General features: G+C 37.4%; 1 protein-coding gene across 3 annotated transcripts; it reads left to right on the top strand.

Annotated features, from left to right (window-relative positions):
- Window positions 1-1,185: 1,185 nt before the first annotated feature.
- Window positions 1,186-20,219, top strand: LOC117920221 (ELMO domain-containing protein A). Of its 3 annotated transcripts, none has more exons than XM_034837629.1 (10): window positions 1,186-1,347; window positions 9,729-9,891; window positions 9,999-10,101; window positions 10,856-10,953; window positions 15,357-15,425; window positions 16,261-16,376; window positions 16,468-16,522; window positions 19,036-19,156; window positions 19,440-19,582; window positions 19,930-20,219. In XM_034837629.1, exons 2-10 carry the CDS (start codon window positions 9,751-9,753, stop codon window positions 20,029-20,031), a joined length of 948 nt encoding a protein of 315 aa, XP_034693520.1. In that variant the 5' UTR covers window positions 1,186-1,347; window positions 9,729-9,750; the 3' UTR covers window positions 20,032-20,219. The 3 variants fall into 3 exon arrangements, with proteins under 3 accessions (XP_034693520.1, XP_034693519.1, XP_034693521.1); XM_034837628.1 differs by having other exon boundaries at window positions 1,187-1,347; window positions 10,841-10,953; XM_034837630.1 differs by lacking the exons at window positions 16,261-16,376; window positions 16,468-16,522 and having other exon boundaries at window positions 1,187-1,347; window positions 10,841-10,953.
- Window positions 20,220-21,115: the final 896 nt, after the last annotated feature.

Below are 21,115 nucleotides of genomic sequence, written 5' to 3'. Positions count from 1 at the left end.
AATTGTACATCTCTTAGTCTTCCCATCAAAGACTATATGAGAGTTATAGTCATTATTTACACCCATTATGTACAAATTAATGGGTAATGGTGGGTTATGAACTTGAATGCATCTCTATAATTGAATAAGTTATACTTTTCCATTTTCCCCAATTACTCATAAATATAATGTACCAAATAAATTTCATAATGATAGGGTTATAAAAGTTGTAACACCACATTCATATAAGTTAAATTTTCTAACTCCCTATTTATAATTTGAGTCTTCTATATATAAGATTCTTGGATGCCCAATCAATTGATTCACCTATCTATCAATTGATACCCTTAAATAATATTTACACAAATGTAATTATATATGGCAAAAAAAGCTAACATAATCAACATATTAGTTATTCACGAGCTTATGACATTCACATGTCTATCATAACATCAATGATAGATGATATCTAATTAATCATTACATAAAGCTTAAATTTGAATGAAAATATTATCAATGTCTTAATATGACAAAATAATCATTTCCTTGTATCGCTTATTTATCAAAAGAAAACCTCTCCTTACTATTACCAACTCATTGTAAAAAAGAGGATCGTATAACATGATTTCATCCCACTAAATGAGTTTATTATGGTTTCCTCGAGTTTCTCCCCTGACATAACACACATAGATCTTTTGAATTTGCTTAAACATGAAATTAAGTTCAACCTACCCCGTTTTTAACCTTGCTATGTTAGTTTGGAGACCTTGGTTTAATGATTAGAGGGGTTGAATATGGAAAGTGAAGAATTATTTTAGAGGATATAACCTTAAAAACATTGTCATTTCAATTCTCATTAAGATACACATACATTGGAAATATTGAATGACTAAGTCAGTCATGATTTAATCGAAATCCTCAAGTCAATGAATAGAGGGTTGGATATGGATAGAGATGAACTATTTGATAAGACACATGTCATTTGATGTTTAGTGAACATCATTTGTTTAAAATAACATCATATCAAATCATGATTTTTAAGCCAATCGATGTTGATTCGATAAAATTCAAATTTAGCTTCAATTAAACAATTAACGCCATAAAGATTCTTCCCGGTCACTCTTAGGAGTTAGGCCACGTAAAATTGAACCTTCCTATCTTTTGTCCTCTTTTCCTTAACAAACAAGCAAGCAAAAGAGAGAGAGAGAGAGAAAAAAAAAGGAAAAAATCCAATTAAAAAACAAACCAAAAGGAAAAAAAGAAACAAAAATCTCCCTCGTCTTTTGCAGAACCTCACCGCCACCGTCGCCGTCGTTGCCGCCGTCGACTACAGCACTGCGTCTGCGACGCTTGAGACTCGACCCCAAGGTAATGACTCTCACCGGCCTGAGTACGATCCGGATCTGAACCCTAATCGATCTGGTTTTTTGATCTGCTTATTATTAATTGGCCCATGTTGTTTCTCTTTTGTGATTTCTGGTGCGGTGAAGGTTGTGTTGAAGTAGTGCTGATCTTACTGAATTGTTTTGCTGTCGTGTTGTTTTTTGGGCAATCAAATATGGAAACGGTGGTGAATTTAGCTGATTATTAAGTTGTGCTGAAATTGAGTTCGAGTAGAGGTGGTAGCTAATTTAGAGAGAATTCAAATGGTTGTTTCAGTATTTGATGTTTTGAAATTCAGGTGATTGATTTCAGAGTGCGGTGTTTTGCTAATATGTTGGTTTGGCTGATCAAATAGGAAAAAAAAAATGGTAGATTTAGGTAATTAATGAGTTGGGCGTTGAATTAAGTTCAGTGGAAATTCGGACCATTGTTTCAGTATTCAAAGTTTTGAATTTTATGTGATTAATTTCGGTATTTGATGTTGTGCTGATGTGTTGGTTCAGGCAATCGAATATGAAAGGATGAGTTGATTATTGAGTTGGGCTCGAATTGAGTTCAGCTATAGATGGTAGGTAATTTAGAGAGAATTTTGAGTGATTATTTTGGTATTTGTTGAAATTATAACATAAGCTGTAATGGAACATGGTGAGTTTGGCACTAGCTCTTGATATGGAGATGGCCTCGTTGAGTGAAGTAAAAAGATGGTTAGATGAGATTTTAGCTACAAAATGTGAAGTGTATTGAATGGAGAAACAAAAATATTGTTGAAATAAAGCTACCAATACTAAAAACCTTTGATCAACCCTTGTTAAACTGCCTCTGGAATAGCTGGGCCAGGCACATCTACTGCCAAAATAAATGGCAAGAAGATATGTTTCCTGTGCCTCAATTCTCTATATCACAAACCCTTGGCTTTGCCATCTTAACAAAGATAATGGAGTCTAAGAATCGCTTAAGCCCTCTTCTTAACTCAGTACCAAACCCTTTTTGGCACTTCACATGATCCAAGACACCCCAGTTAGTATGATTATAAGCTTTTTCAAAGTCTATGTTAGACATTGTTCTCTCTATAATATTTTTTTACCCTACATAAATTTGTTATTACTGATACTGCATCAAGAATCTGTCCACCTTTAGCATTGTTTTAGCTTTAGTTTCATGCATTGCAAACATGTGTTCAGACTAAAACTCCTTCCATGACCTTATAGGGACTTTCAAATCATGTTAAAGGATTGTAATGAAGTGGTCAGGTCTGGTTGCCTTATCCATCTCCATGTCACAAATTCTATGATCTCCTCTTGCTTGGAAGATTTCTCAAACAGTGTGGCATTCTGCTCAGAGAGAGGATACCAATTAACATCTTACTCCCTAGGCATCATTGACTCTTTGGCTGTATACGGCCTAGAAAATAACTAAAAGATTTCCACAATTTGATCCCCTTTTTTAATGGGTAAATATTTCCATAAATTGATCCTTGCTCTCAATGGCCTTTCCAATTCTCATGGTATTTAATAATCTATTTCTTTTTTCTTCCATTTGATCCATTCAACTCTAGGTGCTTGTCTCTTTTTAACAACCAACTTATATAATATTTCTTATATTATTATATAAGTTGGTTGTTAAAAAGAGTATGGGAATGGAGGTTCTGAGTGCCCTTATTCGGAGGGCTGTGGAAGGGGGCTTCATTTCTGGGTGCAAAATACGGAGGGGCAGTGGGCAGGTTGTTAATATTTCTCATCTTCTCTTTGCGGATGACACAATAGTTTTCTGTGAGGCTAGGAAAGAAGACATGACCTACTTGAGCTGGATTTTATGTTGGTTTGAAGCCGCCTTAGGGTTGAGGATGAATCTGGCTAAAAGCGAAATCATTCCAGTAGGGGAGGTGGAAGAGATCCTTGAGATGGCTGTGGAGTTGGGATGTAAGATAGGTCAGCTGCCATCAACTTACTTGGGGCTGCCCTTGGGTGCGTCTAATAAAGCCTCTTGTATGTGGGATGGTGTGGAAGAAAGGATGAGGTGGAAATTGGCCCTTTGGAAACGGCAATACATCTCCAAGGGCGGAAGAATCACCCTCATAAAGAGCACTTTGGCTAGCATGCCTTTATATCAATTGTCTCTCTTCCGTATGCCTAGGACAGTTGCAAGAAGGTTAGAAAAGCTGCAAAGAGATTTTTTGTGGGGAGGGGGAAGTACGGAAAGAAAAGCCCACCTAGTCAATTGGGAGAGGGTGTGTGTGGGTAAGGAGAAGGGGGGGCTTGGTTTGAGGAAGTTAGTTCCCTTGAACAAAGCTTTGCTTGGAAAATGGGTGTGGAGATTCGCTCGGGCCAAGGACGAGATGTGGAAGCAAGTTCTTGTGGCAAAATATGGGCAAGAGGAATTTGGGTGGAGGACTAAAAAGGCAAATGGGGCGTTTGGTGTTGGGGTTTGGAAGGAGATCCTGAAGGAAGCTGATTGGTGTTGGGAAAATATGACTTTTAAGGTGGGAAAAGGCACAAGAATTAGGTTTTGGACTGATCCTTGGTGTGGGGATGTGGAGCTGTCTTTGAGGTTCCCTCAAATCTTTGCTGCGGCTGCCTAAAGGAACGCCACAGTGGGGGATATGTGGGACCAGAATTCTGGTCAAGGAGGGTGGAATCTTAGGTTTATTAGAGGCTTTAACGATTGGGAGCTGGACATGGTAGGTGAATTACTCCAAATCTTAAGGAGTCAAAGAATCACCTTGGAGGAGGACTCGGTTTTTTGGAAGGGAGGAAAAAAATGGGAAGTTTGGCGTTAAGGAAGCGTATGGATTGATGATCAGCCCTAGTGTCCTCATGTTTTCCAAAAATGGCATTTGGGTGGAAAACGTTCCTTCTAAGTTAGCGTTCTTTGCGTGGGAAGCTACTTGGGGGAGGGTTCTTACCCTTGATAGGCTTCAAAAGAGAGGATGTCAGCTTCCTAATCGTTGTTATTTATGTGGTAGTGATGAGGAAAATGTAAATCATCTTCTTATTCATTGTACAATGGCTAGAGTGTTGTGGGAGATTGTCCTTGGTTTGTTTGGTGCCCAGTGGGTCTTTCAAGAATCTGTAAAGGAGGTGGTTCTTAGCTGGAAGGGTTCTTTTGTGGGTAAAAAGAAGGAGAAAATTTGGAGATCCATTCCGTTATTTATTTTTTGAACGGTTTGGAAGGAGAGGAATAGATTAGCATTCAGGGGGGGAGTTAGCTATTCAGAAAATTAAGAATTCTTTTGTTTGTAATGTGTGGGGGTGGGCAAAATTGTATAGTGGTGCGGAGTCCCGCTCCCTTATAGGTTTCTTGGAGTGGCTAGCCTCCAATTAAGGGTCGGTGGGTTTTTTTTTGTTCCTTTTGTCTGTTGTTGAGAGGCCCTCCTCGCCTCATATACTCCCTGTATGCTATTCGGCGTTTTGCCTTTTGCTAATATATGTGTTTACTTATCGAAAAAAACTTATATAATATTTCTTCAATATGTTTCTTAGCGATTCTTATAATCTTGATATTATCTTGAAGCATCCTGTCTGCACCCATTGAAAAGATCGATTTGCTATTCTCTATCTCTCTCTCTCATAGGAAAAATAGGGTTAAATATATCATTTAGGGCACTTGAACAAAAAAGGAACAACCCAAGTACAAGTGACATACACAAGCTATGCAAAGGCAAAAGAAAAAAAATTGAAGAACAAAGAATTAAGTTCCTTTACCAAATTAACCAACTCTTGATTTATCAACCAAGATGAAGAAGGAAAGGTCAATGACTTCTAACTCCTTGTTAGACCAAAAGAACAATATTTAGAAACATATTTTTCATCATCAAAATGGACCATTGGATCCTTTCAAAGATTCTACCGTTCTTGTCTTTTCGATTGTATCTAAAGGCTAATTAGTCCTTACCTGACTCTTTCTTCATGCGAATTTTGGAAGTGTGTTTGAGTTTCAAACCTATATTTCCTAGCGTTTAAATTAACTTCAATCATTCTAGCCTTGAGGTATGGGAATGTCCTTGATCCTAAAGGAATTCTGGTTTCCGGGTTCTCTTCTTCCTTCTCTTTTTTTCCCGGTTGGACTCTAGAGGGGGAGTATTACGACTATTCTGGGGCCATTTGTGAGACCATCCAGGGGGAAGATCGTCACTCGCTGGGAGTTGCTGGAGGTAAATAACGACTGCAATGAAGTAAGAAGAGCGGAGTTGAACTCAGTTCAAACTAAGCCACAAGAAGTAAGAGGCTGGGAGGAGGTTAGTTGGGAGGAAAGTGATCCGGCTAGGTTCAGCAATTTCCTGGGGTTTCTGACAGAGGGAGTAGAGAAAGATATTCTGGATTTTTTGGTTAAAATCAGAAAGAGAAGGGAAAGAATTCACAGCAAAACTCTTTTGGAGAAATCTAAATTCGAAAATGAATTAAAAAGACTAGAGTGTTCCATTAACTACGAGGGGGTGGGGGGAAGCAGAAATGTGGTATGCAAGGAAGAGGGTGCCAAATCATGGAAGTCCAATGAAGTTAAAGCTTCTGAGTTGGAATGTTCGTGGAGCTAATGATAGTTCTGAAAGAAAGGTGATTAAGGCCCTGAATAGAAGTCAGAGGGTGGATTTGTTCTGCCTCCAGGAGACAAAAATTCAGGCAATGTCGGAGGGTGTGGTGAGGAGTTTGGGCACTGGAAGGTTTCTAGACTGGGGTGCCTTGGATGCTTCTGGCTCTGCAGGAGGGATCTTGATTTGTTGGGATAAAAGGACACTGGATGTGCTTGAATTGGAGGTGGGTCAATTCTCTATTTCCTGTAGATTCAGGAATGTAGAAGATGGGCTCATTTGGATTTTCACAGGAGTGTACGGGCCTTTCTCTAGAGAGGAAAGGGAATGTTTGTGGGAGGAGTTAGGGGTGATTAGAGGCATTTGGGATGATCCCTGGTGTCTAGGGGGTGACTTCAATGTCATCCTCTCCCAAAGGGAAAGGAGTAGGTAGGGAAGGCTAATTGGTGCAATGAGAAGGTTTGCCCAGATTGTTGATGAGCTAGAGCTACTTGACCTTCCTATGCAAGGGGGGTTTCTTACTTGGAATGGGGGTAGGAATAATCAGTCGTGGGCTAGACTGGATAGATTCCTAGTGACCCAAAATTGGCTTAACCAATTCAGTGGGGTGTTCCAAAGCAGGCTGCCTAAACCCACTTCAGACCACTTTCCCATTTTGCTGGAGGGTGGTGGGTTAAGGAGGGGCCCCTCCCCGTTTAGGTTTGAGAATATGTAGCTTAAAGTTGATGGCTTTAAGGACCTGCTTCGGGGTTGGTGGCAGGGGACTGTGGTGAGAGGGAGTGCCAGCTTCAGACTGGCTACTAAGTTGAAGGAGATGAAGCAAAAAATCAAAGTTTGGAACAGGGGCGTGTTTGGTAGGTTGGAAGTCAATAAAAATTCAGCTCTTCAACAAGTTGAGTATTGGGATGGGGTGGAAAGTGTGAGAATTCTATCAGAAGGGGAAACAGAGTTGAAAAAAGAAGCTAAGAAAACCTATAAGAAGTGGGTTTTACTGGAAGAAATCTATTGGAGACAATTGTCTAGGGAGCTTTGGTTAAAGGAAGGGGATAGAAACACAGGCTTCTTTCACCGGATGGCAAATGCCCACTGAAGAAATAATTCCTTGGACAGAATCAAGATTAACGGGGTATGGTTGACTGAGGAACAGGAGGTGAGGGAGGGGATTGTCAATGCTTTTCAGCAGTTGCTCTTAGAAGAGCTAGGTTGGAGAGCTGACATTGAGGGGTTACATCTTTATCGTCTAAGTTTCCAAGAAGTTGAAAATTTGGAATTGCCTTTCTCTGAGGAAGAAATCCATTCTGCCCTGTTGGAGATGAATGGTGATAAAGCTCCAGGCCCGGATGGATTTATAGTGGCTTTTTGGCAAGCTTGTTGGGACTTTGTGAAGGAGGAGATTTTGGAGTTGTTTAAGGAGTTTTATGATCAAAGCTCCTTTGCCAAAAGCCTTAATACCACTTTCCTGGTCCTTATTCCAAAGAAAGGGGGTGCTGAGGACCTGGAAGACTTCCGGCCCATCAGCCTTTTAGGGGGACTGTATAAGCTTTTGGCCAAGGTGCTGGAAAATAGGCTGAAGAAGGTTTTAGGAAGGGTGGTTCCTGTGGATCAAAATACGTTTGTGAGGGGCAGACAGATTTTGGATGCTTCGCTTATAGCTAATAAGGTGATTGAATCCTGGCAAAAACGAAAAGAGAAAGGGCTGATATGTAAACTGGACATTGAAAAAGCCTATGACAGCATAAATTGGAAATTTCTTATGAAGGTATTGAATAAGATGGACTTTGGGTCTCGGTGGATGGAGTGGATGTGGCAGTGCATTTCAACTGCCAAATTCTTTGTTCTGGTCAATGGGGTGCTAGTAGGCTTCTTCTTGAGCACCAAGGGGCTGCGTCAAGGAGATCCTCTTTCTCCTTACCTTTTTGTCTTGGGAATGGAAGTGCTAAGTGCACTTATAAGAAGGATTGCTGATGGGGGTTTCATCTCAGGCTGTAGATTTCAGGGGAGAGGAAGGATGGAGATAAATGTCTCCCACTTACTCTTTGCTGACGATACAATCATATTCTGCGAAGCAAGGAAAGAGAATCTAACCTTTTTAAGCTGGATTTTGGCTTGGTTTGAGGCTGCGTTCGACTTAAGGATCAACCTGGCCAAAAATGAATTAATTCCAGTTGGTAAGGTGGAAGAGATTGAGGAAATGGTAGTGAAGTTAGGGTGTAGGGTGGGGTCTCTGCCCAATGTCTACTTGGGGTTGCCCTTAGGAGCTCATCACAAGGCTCCTTCTATGTAGGATGGGGTGGAAGAGAGAATGAAGAGAAGATTAGCTTTGTGGAAAAGACAATATATATCCAAAGGCAAGAGAATCACCCTCATTAAGAGCACGCTAGCTAGCATGCCGATTTACCAATTGTCCCTCTTTCAAATGCCCAAGATTGTTGCAAGAAGGCTTGAAAAATTACAAAGAGACTTTCTTTGGGGAGGGGGAAGCCTGGAAGGAAAGTCCACTTAATCAAATGGGAGGTCGTGTGTGCTCAAAAGGAGAAGAATGGTCTAGGCATAAGGAAGATTGTCCTTTTGAACAAGGCCCTGCTGGGAAAATGGATTTGGAGATTTGCCTTTGAAAAGGACAATCTTTGGAAGAAGGTGATTTTGGTGAAGTATGGCCAAGAGGGTTTTGGATGGAGGACTAATGAGGCTCGTGGGACGTTTGGAGTGGGGGTTTGGAAGGAGATTCTGAAGGAGGCAAACTAGTGTTGGGATAACATAGAGTTTAAAGTGGGTAAAGGGACTAAAGTCAAGTTCTGGACTGATCATTGGTGTGGCAATGCAGCGCTGTCCCAAAACTTCCCTCAGTTATTCGTCTTGGCGGTCCATAGGAATGCAACGGTTAATGAAGTGTGGGACCCTAGTTTTTGTCAAGGAGGTTGGAGTCTCAGATTCTCTAGAGATTTTAATGATTGAGAGCTGGATTTGATAGGAGATTTGCTTAATATGTTGAGGGACTTCAGGATATCTTTAGAGGAGGATTCGGTTTTTTGGAAAGGTGGGGGAAGTGGTATTTTTGGGGTTAAGGATGCTTATAATCTGCTGGTTGCTCCAAACGATTTCGCTTTCTTGAAAAAGTGCATTTGGGTGGATAAGGTTCCGATTAAAGCTGTTTTTTTTGCTTGGGAGGCCACGTGGGGGAAGATTCTCACCCTGGATAGGCTTAAAAAACGGGGGTGGCAGCTCCCTAATTGCCGTTTTTTGTGTGGTTGTGAAGAAGAAATTGTAAATCATATTCTTTTACACTGTATAGTGGTCAAGGTCCTCTGGGAGATCGTCCTTGCCTTGTTCGGGATTCAGTGGGTGTTCCCAGAGACAGTTAAAGAGATGTTATGCAGTTGGAGGGGCCCTTTTGTGGGGAAAAAAAGGAAAAAGATCTGGATTTCCATTCCGTTGTGTATTTTTTGGACGGTCTGGAAGGAAAGGAATAGATTAATTTTTAGGTGGGGGTGGTTCTTAGCCATACAGAAGCTCAAAAATTCTTTTGTATGTAATTTGTAGAGTTGGGTTAGGGTGTATATTGGAGAGGAGTCCTCTTCGCTCTTAGGCTTTTTGGAGTGGCTAGCGTCCACTTAAGGGCTGGTGAGGTTGCTTGTTTTTTGCGTTTTTAGGTTTAGGCTGCTGTGTATACGCCTTGTATGTTTGTGACTTTTTGCCTTTTTAATCTATTTTGTGCTTATTTATCCAAAAAAAAAAAAAATTTATCAACTTGTCCTTTGTTTTAGATAAAATATTGTTAACACCTCATGATGATGCTTTTGATGCTGTTTGGATTCTTATGAATAAGTTGTTTATCTTACAGGCTGATCTATCAAGCCTACCCCATGACATCAAAAACATTGAGGAGAAGGCTCCATCATGGAGATGTTGATGGAAAAAGACATGAGCATTTAGAGACATCGGGTTTGGATGGTTTAAATGAACCTTTACTAGGCAATTATGAATATGATGATAAAGATTCAGAGGTGAGCCCTTTTTTTGGTTGTTTGAAACACTGTTGGTTGATATGGTTAGAAGCTTTGTTTTAATATTTTTCTTTGTTTTATTTGATTGATATTTTGCTACATCTTAGGGGCCTGTGCTTAAAGACCTCTGGGATGATGAACGAAGGAAGGAGCACCAACACTGGACGATATTATTTTCCCATTTGATTGCAGAATGGGCACAATGGTTAGGTGTGTATCTTTTTTAATTTATAGGGAACAAGATTTTATGAAGGGAAAAGGTGGCTGTCCCCTCATTTCTTATGAAAGGGACGAAAGAAAAGAAACTATGAGTGCCTAACACCTAATAGCATACTCAAGGAAACACAAAATCTTGGTCTTCATTTATGTGGTTTAATATTTGTAAGACTAAAGAATATAATGCTAGGTCCTTTAATTGGTACTAGATCTTCTGGTAGTCCCAATATGGTTGCTTCAAAACTTGGTTTGTACTTGATGAATACTGGATTATTTACATTTAGAAGAGAGAATGTGACCAATAAGAATGAGATATAGTGTGGTGCTAAGATTCATTTTTTTGGGAGAAAAGAGAACAGAGAGACTACCTGCTTCCTTCAATAGAGGTAAAGTGGTAGAGAAGAGAGTGTGAAGGAACAGAGTGTGTGTGAAGACCTATGTAGTGTTTGGTCTGTAAAATGAGGTATTACTAATGGTGTAAGATGACATCAGGGCAACCACTACTGGTCCACCCAATGTTAAAAAAGTATAAGAATAATAAAGAAAAGGAGTGACATGCATGCATCTCAGGTAAATTCCTAGGTATGCTTAAATGCACTTGGCCTGATCCAGGCAGAGGCTCTCCTCATGTGTCTTTTTAGTATTTGAGCATTTTTTAGTAGCAGTAGTTGGAAAATCTCACTACCCTTTTAGATCTTTGGTTGGCTGATAAATGTCATATTGGTCATTGTAGCTAATGTTGTTATAGGTTCTGGAACGCTCCTTAAACGTCTTTTGCCCTTTGATTCTACAACACAAAATGGTCAAAGCAAGAAGATATTGCCACCTTCACTAAATCCTTTACAGGTATATTCTATTGTCTAAATTTATATTTGCACTTTGCCATGATTTATTGTATCTTCTAGACAAAAGGAAATTTTAATTTATTTGTAACATATATATGCATAAATGAATCTTTTTTATTTTGTCAAATGCTTCTCATTTTATATGTTTACAATGATTGTGCAAAACAAATTTATTTGTTTTCTTTGCTTTCTTAAGACACAATTGCTTGTGTTATGTGAAGGAAATGGGCGTGCTTAGATGGTGGCTAGGTGTTCCAATGCTACTGCCATATGAAAAATGGTGGTTTCAGTTGGTTAGGTCCCTAATCACAAGGACCTCTATTGTGGCACTTGGTAAGAGATCCCTAGTGGTCATTTTTCCATATGGTTTATGCTTACCAACCTCAATTTTCAATGAAGGAAGGAGGTGGTACATGGAGTGAATGTAGAAAATCATGAAAACATGTTTATGTGTGTTTTTCTCTAGGATGGATTTTTAAAGTATTGGAATGTAAATGCAAAAACAGAAAATGGGAGAAAATTAAAAGGACTTTAGTGCCCTGTGTTACCTCTGATGAGTCTCATGCATGCAATGTGACCTATGTCTTGGATTGGTGCCATAGTCATAATGACACTATTGTCCTCAGCTTTCCCTTTATTGCTTCGACCAACCTAGGTTATGCTACAAGATAGGCTTGTCCTCTTAACTAGGATTGACAATTCGCGTTGGTGGGTCGTGTTTGTATTGTGTCAAAGTCTAATCATTCAACTACATAGGTTAACCCAATCCCAATACAAATGATATTCAGGTAAAAAACATAAACTCAAATACCATCTAATTATTAAACAGGTGACACGTTGTGTAATCCATTTAACCCATTTAATAATTAGGTCTTTCTATTTAGTAATGAAGTTGAGTTAGGTCTTGCTTTAGTCTATATGATTAATATCTCAACCAAACGTTTATCTTGCCTATAAAAAAAAAATATCTCAACCAAACATGTTTATGATTCAATTTACTTATTTATTTAAAACCAAATTTAAAATGAGTCAAATTTGGGTTAAGCAGTTTAAAGTTGTAATTAGGTTAATTGACACAATTATTAAATGGGTCAATTTGGGTCAAATGTGTATCATGTTGGTTGACCTAACTAATTTATTCTAATCAGCAATTATTGTGCTCCTAACCAAGGAGCATATATGACATGATGTCCATCAAATTTAAAGGCTTCGGTAATTCTAAGAGAGGGATAGTGTTGTGGCAAGCTGCGAGCATCGCTCTAATTCGGGTTGTGTGGTGGGAAAGAAACGCAAGGATTTTCGAGGATAAAGCAAGGAATTCAGAGTTCCTTTGGGACTCTATTGTTTTCCTTGCTTCCCTTTGGGCTTTCTGTTCCAAGGCATTTAAGGGGACTCCCCTTAATGTGATTCAACTAGATTGGATAGCGTTGTGTACTCCATAAGGATTGGTCCTTAGAGGGAGTTCGTTTGTTTTATGTGTATTTTCCTGTAATTTAGTTGTCTTTGGTGGGAGGATTTCTCATCCTTCTTCTTGTACTTCTTTTTTCTATTAATATATCTTTGTGTCGTTTCCAATCAAAAAAAAATTATTGTGCTCGTTTTTTTAAAATAAAAAATTTATTAGACACATTCTTTGAGATGAATTTTTAAGTTCAAGTGAAAGACAAGAAATCTTTCCAAAAACACAAGGGATGCTAAAAAAGGAAGAGGGAAATAACCACCAAGAACATCAAGGTAGAGATACATACCAAGGATGAAACAAGAGCATGGACAAAATATAGAAACAATGTGTAACTCAAGGGTAAAAAATCCCCTGCAAAAGAATTCATCTTTTTGATTCCATGTTCTACTAATTGATCTACAACATCGTTAGCTAAACACAGGGCCAAGAGAAGGAACAAGCCAAGTTACAAGCTAGATCTAGAATTTGACGAAGACACATGTTGTATTTGCCAAGACCTCTCTCTGATTTAGACCATCATGAGATCTTCCACCCATAAATTGAATAAGATCTAAAGCTCTCCTACCGCAGTCATGTGGTCTATAACCTGGCTCCATCCCAGCCCTCTGATACCCCTTATGCCCCTTATGGCTCACATGTCCTCTGAGTTGAGTTCATTTCTGCTCTGAGTCAACTCAGGATTTGCTTCTTGTAAGATGATGTCTTCTCCGACCACTGTTATTGTTGCTGTAATGATCCAAGCACCATCTGTAACTCTCAATATCATAGGGATCACTGCATTCTCCCTCACCTCAACCCTTAAGCGAATCTGGAGAGGTAAACAAATTTTGTTGTGTGTGTGTCAATCTCAATAACCCTTCCCCACCTATCAGCATCTGTAGCAAATGCTTCTCAGTCCACAAATGGAAAGGCACTGCTCTCACCTCAATCTACCCCCTTTGAAGTGATCCCAAAATTGCAACATTTACACTTGGATTCGGTCTATACACTTTAACCTTTTTCTTTTCATTCACTGGAATGAACCTTTTCTCATGCAGATATTTGGCTTTATCTGTAGACTCAACAAAGAAAATTCCTCATGACTCAGAGATAGGAGTAAAGAAAACTACCCCTTTCATCCCCAAATCTTTTGCTAAAGTTCTGCCTGCTATAATCCTACTCATAACTGCTACTAAAAGCTCACAAACCATAGCCCTTGCCCATTTCTTCATTGGTTCAAAACCTCCTTTGCTCGGTCCTTCCTCAGAATCACAGTGGAAAAACTGTGCTTGGGCATACCAAAAGCTATATTTTCCTTGCCATTTTCTATATCTGAATTCCTCTGGAATCCATTGTCTGATAGGGAAAAGAAATCAAAGACACTATGGTTTCTCTTACTATTTCCCAACCACTGCTTTTATGTCCTGAAATCACCACGAGAGTTGTTTTCCATCTTGTTATGAACTTTGTGAGTGACAAACATCTATCATTAGGACTTATCATTGCCTCCAAGAGGTGCTCTCTAGTCTTACCTCTGTATTTGCAGTTAAAAGTGATCTGTCCATCTCTGAGGCCTTCTTCAAATGGTTCAAGAACCAACCAATCTCTTCTTCCTCAAAACCCACAGAAAAAATAGCTCCTTAAGGATGGTCTGTGAGTACCACCCATGGCCATCCATTCTCTCTGACAAACCTTACTTCAAAAGTTCTCTCCTCAATGCAAGTTCTTCTCCAGCTGCTAGGTTTTCTAGAAAGTTGCTAGGTTTTCATAATTGGGCATTCTTACCATCTATTGCCTTGCTGGTGGCTTCCTGATCATGCGGGACTTAGAAAACTGGAGGAGGTGGGGGCATTCTTCATCTTGTGCAAATTCAGATAATTGGAGGATGGTTTTTTAATGGGTTTTCTTGGATATATACGAGTGAGTGGACAACCTGAAAAATGATTTAGTGTGTGGAACTTGGAATGGTAAGAGGAATGATTTAGTGAGAAACTCAGAATGGTAAGAGGTTTACAAAAGAATCCTGGGCCAGCAGGGGTTAATTTCAATATTGTCAACAGTTAGGTTTGGTATAAATCAAAATATGTGTATCTTTTTATTCAATTTTTTTATGTTTGTTTGGCATACATTGGGGGTCCGCATCCTAACAATTAAGTTTTTAGGCAAGTTGGTAGCTTAATATGATATTAGAACTATGGTTAACTAGAGGCCTAAGTTCAAGTCTCTTCTATTGTTTATGTGCCCATCTATCATCTGTAGTCTTTAAGTGCTAATTTGTCTCCATGTGTGGGTATTGGGCTGCAGTTAGAGAAATGCTTAGCCTGGTTGACATTGTAGGCTTATATTCTAATAGTTTAAACTTTTAGGAAAGTTGGTAGCTTAGTATTTTATATATTAGAAATAAATGTGTAGGAGAACGGGTTTAAATAGGAGACACTCTTTCTGAGTTCAATTGATAAATTTGTTTTTTGATTTAAATTTATTTATTTATTTATTTTTGACATTATCCTATTTGTTTTCGTTTTCTTTTTCATTTATTCCCTTTCTGTGGGTGGTCCATGTATATCCCTGTGTGCATGGGTTTCTCTACCTTTGATGAATTTCATGACCTGTTCCTCTTTGTTTAACATATAAAAATTTTTGGTTCAGGCACAACTGGGCTGTAACTTAAAGTGGAATTGCTTTTGTTGCTTGCTTTTCTATGATAAATAAAAGTAACTGCATAATCAAGAATTAACCATGCAACTGGAAGGAAATAAATTATTTGGGTCTAATCTTTGGATTGTTTTCCAGACATTATTAAATTCATTTGCATTTTGTTTGTTACACTTTACAATTGATATGCACAGTTGTCATTTCTCTCTTTAATAGGTTTATCTTATTGTATGTTTTTGTAAAATTGAGGGTCACTCGTTATCAGCACTCTAATTTATCTGTGATGCTGTAAATTGAGTTTTTACTAGGAGGAAAGACTCAGAAATATGCAGCAAAGACTGGAAGTTCCTTTTGATGGTTCTTGCGTGGAGCATCAGGTAGTTGCCATCTGATATATGTTTCCAATCCTTCTGATTGTTCAGCTACCTATTGTTTATATTTTTTTAGTTCTTAAAATTGAGATTTGTTCCAGTTAAAAATGCATTTTTTTTTTATAGGAAACGACAAAGGAATATATTGATAAAAAGAAGGTACAAATAGAGTTAAAAATGCATAGTGAAAGCATAATTGTAAAGAGAGAATATACAAATTTGTTCCAGTTAAATTACATGTGCTGCCATAAAATGTGATAGATATATTTACCTGTTCATAAAAGATGGACATTATACAGACCTTTATCATGTTCTTTTGTATCCCTTTTCTGTGTTGTATAAATGCATTCTTGGAATCGTGCTGAGCTTTCCATGACATACAAAATCCAGATGCTGACATTTGCTGTTTCTTTGAATTTTTTGAACGATCTTTATTTATGTGCTGCTTGTCAGGCATGTGCAGAAAATCATCTCAGGTGTGATAGGAATACATTTAGACTCCAACGTTGGTTTCAGAAAGATACATGTTGAGTACATGATGCCTATAGGTGTATCTAAGAGTGGTTTTCAGATAGAAGATCATCAATTGGACGTTCCAGAATCATGGACCTGTCACTTATTTTAGAGACACTACTATAGATCTTATCATTTTCTTTAATCAGTGAACTTCCAGATATCCATATCATGGTTCATCTATATGTATGCATGTGATACTCACTAGAAATGGGTTCATTGATGAAATGCATAATAGATGTTCAGAGGGAAAAGAAGCACTAGTTAGAGAAAACAGGATTCTTTTTCCCTATTCTAAAGTTCAATGAATTTATCAATTGATTTGCAGGATGCACTTAGAGAACTCTGGAGCTTAGCTTATCCTGGTAGGGAGCTCCCCTCTCTTAAGTCAGAGCTCTGGAAGGAGATGGGTTGGCAAGGTACTGATCCTTCGACAGATTTTAGGTGGGTAGAGGACTATACATAAACATCTGGTATTTACAGACTTCTCTCATGTTCATGTGTATTAATGTGAATTTGGTCACACACATTTTAGGGGTGGCGGATTTATATCATTGGAGAATCTTATCTTTTTTGCCAAGAAGTATCCGGTTTGTTTCATGTTCTTTCTTTCCTTTTCCTTCAATGACATCACTTGAATTTTTTCCCCCTCATTTTAAGTCATGAGTATTTGGAGAACAGTCTGAGTGGTTTAGTAGTTGAGTAGGTAGAATAAGGTTTCTTTGAGCAGTTGCAATGCCCTAGTCCATGTTCCAGAAGGTGTGGCTATGATCTTGGAAAAATCAAGTATGGACTGGTTGAATATAAATTAGTCACTGTTACAAAAGTAGATCAGTGAGAGCTTTAAAATTCAAAATTGCATAAAAATGCACATAGATTTGGTTCCTTTTATGTTTTGCATGATATAAAACTTTTGGAGCGTACTTTGAGATGACTAACATTCCAAGAATCATTCCTAGGTGTTATGGCAGGAGTGAGTATCATGTGGAGCACAAAGCTGTTTCATAAGTCTATCAAACTACCATTGTCGCACAAGAATCCTACTAATAGAAAAATAATAGCAAATACTAGATGCACAAATTTTTATCCTTCTGAAACAACCACTCAATGCTTTCATCCATGTCATGACATATCATATCATAGCTTCAAATTTTTGGATGCTCTAGTTTTGTTCACAACTAGATGCCCAAAAGAGTTAAGCTAAGAACTTCAATGAATCACTGCATATTTGGTATTTAGGGATACTTATGTACTTCGTTATTCTGCTGTTAATAATTATTGGTCAGTTAAACAATTTATATAGTGTAGTGAACTTCAACAATCAATGAGGATCCTAAAGAATAAAGAAGGTAATGGAATTGGTGGCTTCATGCTTGCCCTGTATTGACCAATGGATTCAACTATGACTTTGAAACTCGGATTAGCAGCCATATGAAATGATATTGCAGCATCACATATTCCTGTCTCTATATGCATGCATGCTTATTCTCTCGCCTCTTTCTTGTAGTCACTAGTCATCACTCATTGTCATTTGTTTTATCTTGCTATCCTTTCTATCTTGATTACCACCTCTGAATTAGGAGTAGAGGATGCATTCATAGACCTTTTCAGGTATTTTATACACACTTTTGCATTTTGATTGCCTCCAAATTACATCTCTTGCTTTGATGCATCTTTTTTTATTTTTTTATTTTTTTTTATGGTTACTTGCCTACAAAAATTGCATGGAAAAAAATCTACATCTTTCAGGTTTTCAAAATGTGCATACTTCAGTTGCGGATCCTTTCTCAAATCTTTAGATGCCGTTTTAACTTCCTAATGTTGAATATGAATGACAACAGAAGTCATAAAAGCATGGAGAATTACAAACTAAGATAAAATCAAGAGAGATCTGAAACAGAAAAATGCCTTGATGATTTTCTCTACAATATTTTTTTGATCAGAAACAAAATATATTCATTAAGATGAAAAAGTTATAAGTTAAGGATGAAAAATTGTTTGAGCATAATCATGCTGGCTGGTGCTCTGAGCTTGATAAAAACCTTGCTTTTAGAATGACTTTCCCTCATAGGGCATCATATAACAGATTTATCTCAATTTCTGGTGTAACATTCTCCTTGTGTCTAAGTGTTGTCACTGTTCTAACGGTAATCTGGATCAACTCATCTGTTTTTGTTATAATTCTCTTTCTTCTTCATATATGAGTTTGTTTCAATGTATCCAAGTTGGTACTGTTGTTCTTCATCCACATTTGCTGGGGAACGCTTCTTAGAATTACATTGCAAATGTGTATACATTACTAATGGTAGGAGATATTTCAAGTTTGAGCATAACCATGCTGGCTGGTGCCCTGAGCTTGATAAATTATTTACTATGATAAGGATTTAGGGTCGACCACAGACATTGGTGCTTCTTTGGGGTCAGCCTTTTCCTAGCTTGATAAAAACCTTGTGCCATCTTGTAATGTTGGAGAAAAACAGGCATAAAACAATCATGTCAATCCAAAGGATTCCAGAAGGGGAAGACAACTTCTAATTGAAAACTTGTTTGCATTTCATATTTCCTCTCTCTCCTTGTGACACTCTGTACTCTCTCTCTCTGTCTCTCCCTCCTGTTAACACTCTGTTCTCTCTCATTCCCTCATTAACATTCTGTTCTCTCCCAGTCCCTTATTAACATTCTGTTCTCTCCCGTTCCCTCGTTAACACTTTGTACTCTCTCTCTCTCTCTCTCTCTCTCTCTCTCTCTCCCTTTCCCGTTACACTCTGTCCGCTTTCTCTTTCCCCCATTAACACTTTGTATGCTCGCTCGTTGCCTCCCTCTCTCTCACTGTTGCACTCTGTATGGCTTTAATAAATTGATTGATATGTACTTGGCTCCATATATCAAGTCCTTAACACCTATTTTCTTTTATGTTGTGTGCTTACCTCCATAAATTGGGTGCTTAACCCTGTCCCCTAGGTGGGCTCCTTGTGAATGTTTGCCTACATTTAATTACACTTCCCAAGCAACAAGGAAGACCACGCAAGTATATATTACTACAAATGACATTTTTTATTCCATTGAACGTGGAGACATACTTTCTCTCCTTTTTCTTCAACAGGATACATTCCAGAGGTTGTTACACAAACTTGATGGAAACAGGGCCGATTGGGAGTATCCCTTTGCTGTAGCTGGCATCAATATTTCTTTTATGTTGATACAAATGTTAGATCTTCAATCAGGTAACATTAATTTCTAAATTTGAAAGTTATTTGATGTTTTATCATGCTACTTGCTCTCTTTTTATGGTCAATGATCGAAAATACGCGATCAAAATATTGAACATTTCTGTGGTTGTGCCACATCCAACTTCATATTTTGGATGCTTGCTTCCTGAAGCCCGCTCTTGATCATAGCTGAAATTCATATTGATCTCTTTTAAAAGAAATACCGGGCTATTGATTTTCTTTGTGTAAAAACACACTGGAATTTTCTCCATGCTAGTTGTTGTCATCGTTCTTGCAGGAAAGCCAACTTCTCAGGCGGCAGTCCGGTTTTTACAGCTACTTGGCGAAGATGAAATGGCATTTGACAACCTCTTCTGTGTTGCCTTTCAAATGATGGATGCTCAGTGGCTTGCAAAGCACGCTTCGTATATGGAATTTAATGTAAGTCATCCCAACAAACCATATTTTATCCCCTGATTTCTAACAGTTTAATGCTTTTGGAATTGCAGAAAACGATTTGAGACTTGTTTGAAATTGAGAACTGTGTTTGGAACAAAAAATATTTTTTAAACTCAGAAAATAGGTTTGACAGACTTTATTCAGAAAACAGTTTTTTGAAAATTTGTTTTGAAAACATGATTTTTAGAATAAATTGAGAAAACAATTTTTCATGATTGAGTTTTCAAGCAGAATTTTATTCTTGCCAGCAATTGAGAACCATTTTTAGAGTTGTCAAAAAAACATCGTCGAATAGATGCTTTATTCTCCATTTTGGTTGTTTTCCGCAGGATGTTCTAAAGTCTACCAGAACACAACTAGAGCGGGAGCTTGAGCTTGAAGATGTCTTCAGTGTGAGAGATTTACCAGCATACAACATGTTGAGAAGATAGTCCGATTTGGGTTCGTTTAGTTCATCACTCCTATGCAATTTCATTTTTGAACTCTCTAATCGTCATTACAGAAACTAATCCACCTACCAAATCTTTGGTACCAAAACTGAAATTTGTGTTTACAGTTGGAATGAAATGTGGTTGAGTCCACCATTCAACAATAAAGTGGTTCAGAACTAATTGATAAACAGAGACCCTAATGGGATGTTTGGTCCTTGGTAAAAGGATTAAAGACAAGAAAACTAGAATCGAGGAAAATGATTGTGGAAAATTAAATATAATTCAAATTAATTAAAAATTTATGTATTATTTTATATAAGAAAAAACAAATGAAATGAGTTTTAAAGAAGTATGTGAAAATAATTTATTTATTTATTTATTTATAATATATTTTTTAACAAAATTTATTGTAATGTGTACAATAAAGCATAATTTGGATATAAAAAAGAAAAAAAGAAAAAAAAAGAAAAAAAAAGGGAATTGCATGGAAAATAATAACTTCAATTTGATGACCATGACATTTATATGTTTAAATGATAAATAAGCAAATTAGAAATAGTAAAGCTGTCCTATCTCAGTCAATGTTTTACACCTCAACCTTTTCAATTCTCGTCTCTTAAGCTTTTAACACTTTTCAATAACAAGTGTATTTTTCTTTTAAAATTATTGTTTATTGTTCTGTCTCAACAACTTGGCCACTGCACTTCATGAAGATAAAAAAAATGCACCCAAATTTAATTTTATTTTTTTCCTTTTTTTTTTGCTACAAGTTAGGTTTTTTTTAGATATATATATATATATATAAAGTAGAGAGAAAAATGCAATGATAATTCACGTGAACACTTAACATCATTTATCATAGTCACTAGGATAACATGTTAAAAAGAAATAGTAAGGATTCACGTAGGTTATGTTTGTTTATTGAGAAAATACGAGGGAAATAAAAAAAATAAAAAAAAAATAAAAAATAGATTCAAAATTAATAAAAATTTTTACATGTTTTTTTAAATTTATTTCACTTATTTTTTTCAAGATTAAATAATTTTAAAATTCATAATTTTTTATTATATTTAATTTTTTTTCA

This window comes from Vitis riparia, chromosome 8, assembly GCF_004353265.1.
Source record: "Vitis riparia cultivar Riparia Gloire de Montpellier isolate 1030 chromosome 8, EGFV_Vit.rip_1.0, whole genome shotgun sequence".
In the NCBI taxonomy this organism is placed as follows: domain Eukaryota; kingdom Viridiplantae; phylum Streptophyta; class Magnoliopsida; order Vitales; family Vitaceae; genus Vitis; species Vitis riparia.
Note: the sequence above shows the minus strand (reverse complement) of the source record. Positions and strands in the feature narration are given on the sequence as shown.

Coding starts and splice junctions, on each gene's coding strand:
- LOC117920221 (XM_034837628.1), top strand. CDS start 9,751: ATGACATCAAAAACATTGAGGAGAAGGCTCCATCATGGAGATGTTGAT. Junction 9,892..9,998: donor ATGATGATAAAGATTCAGAG/GTGAGCCCTTTT, acceptor GCTACATCTTAG/GGGCCTGTGCTTAAAGACCT. Junction 10,102..10,840: donor AGAATGGGCACAATGGTTAG/GTGTGTATCTTT, acceptor TGGTCATTGTAG/CTAATGTTGTTATAGGTTCT.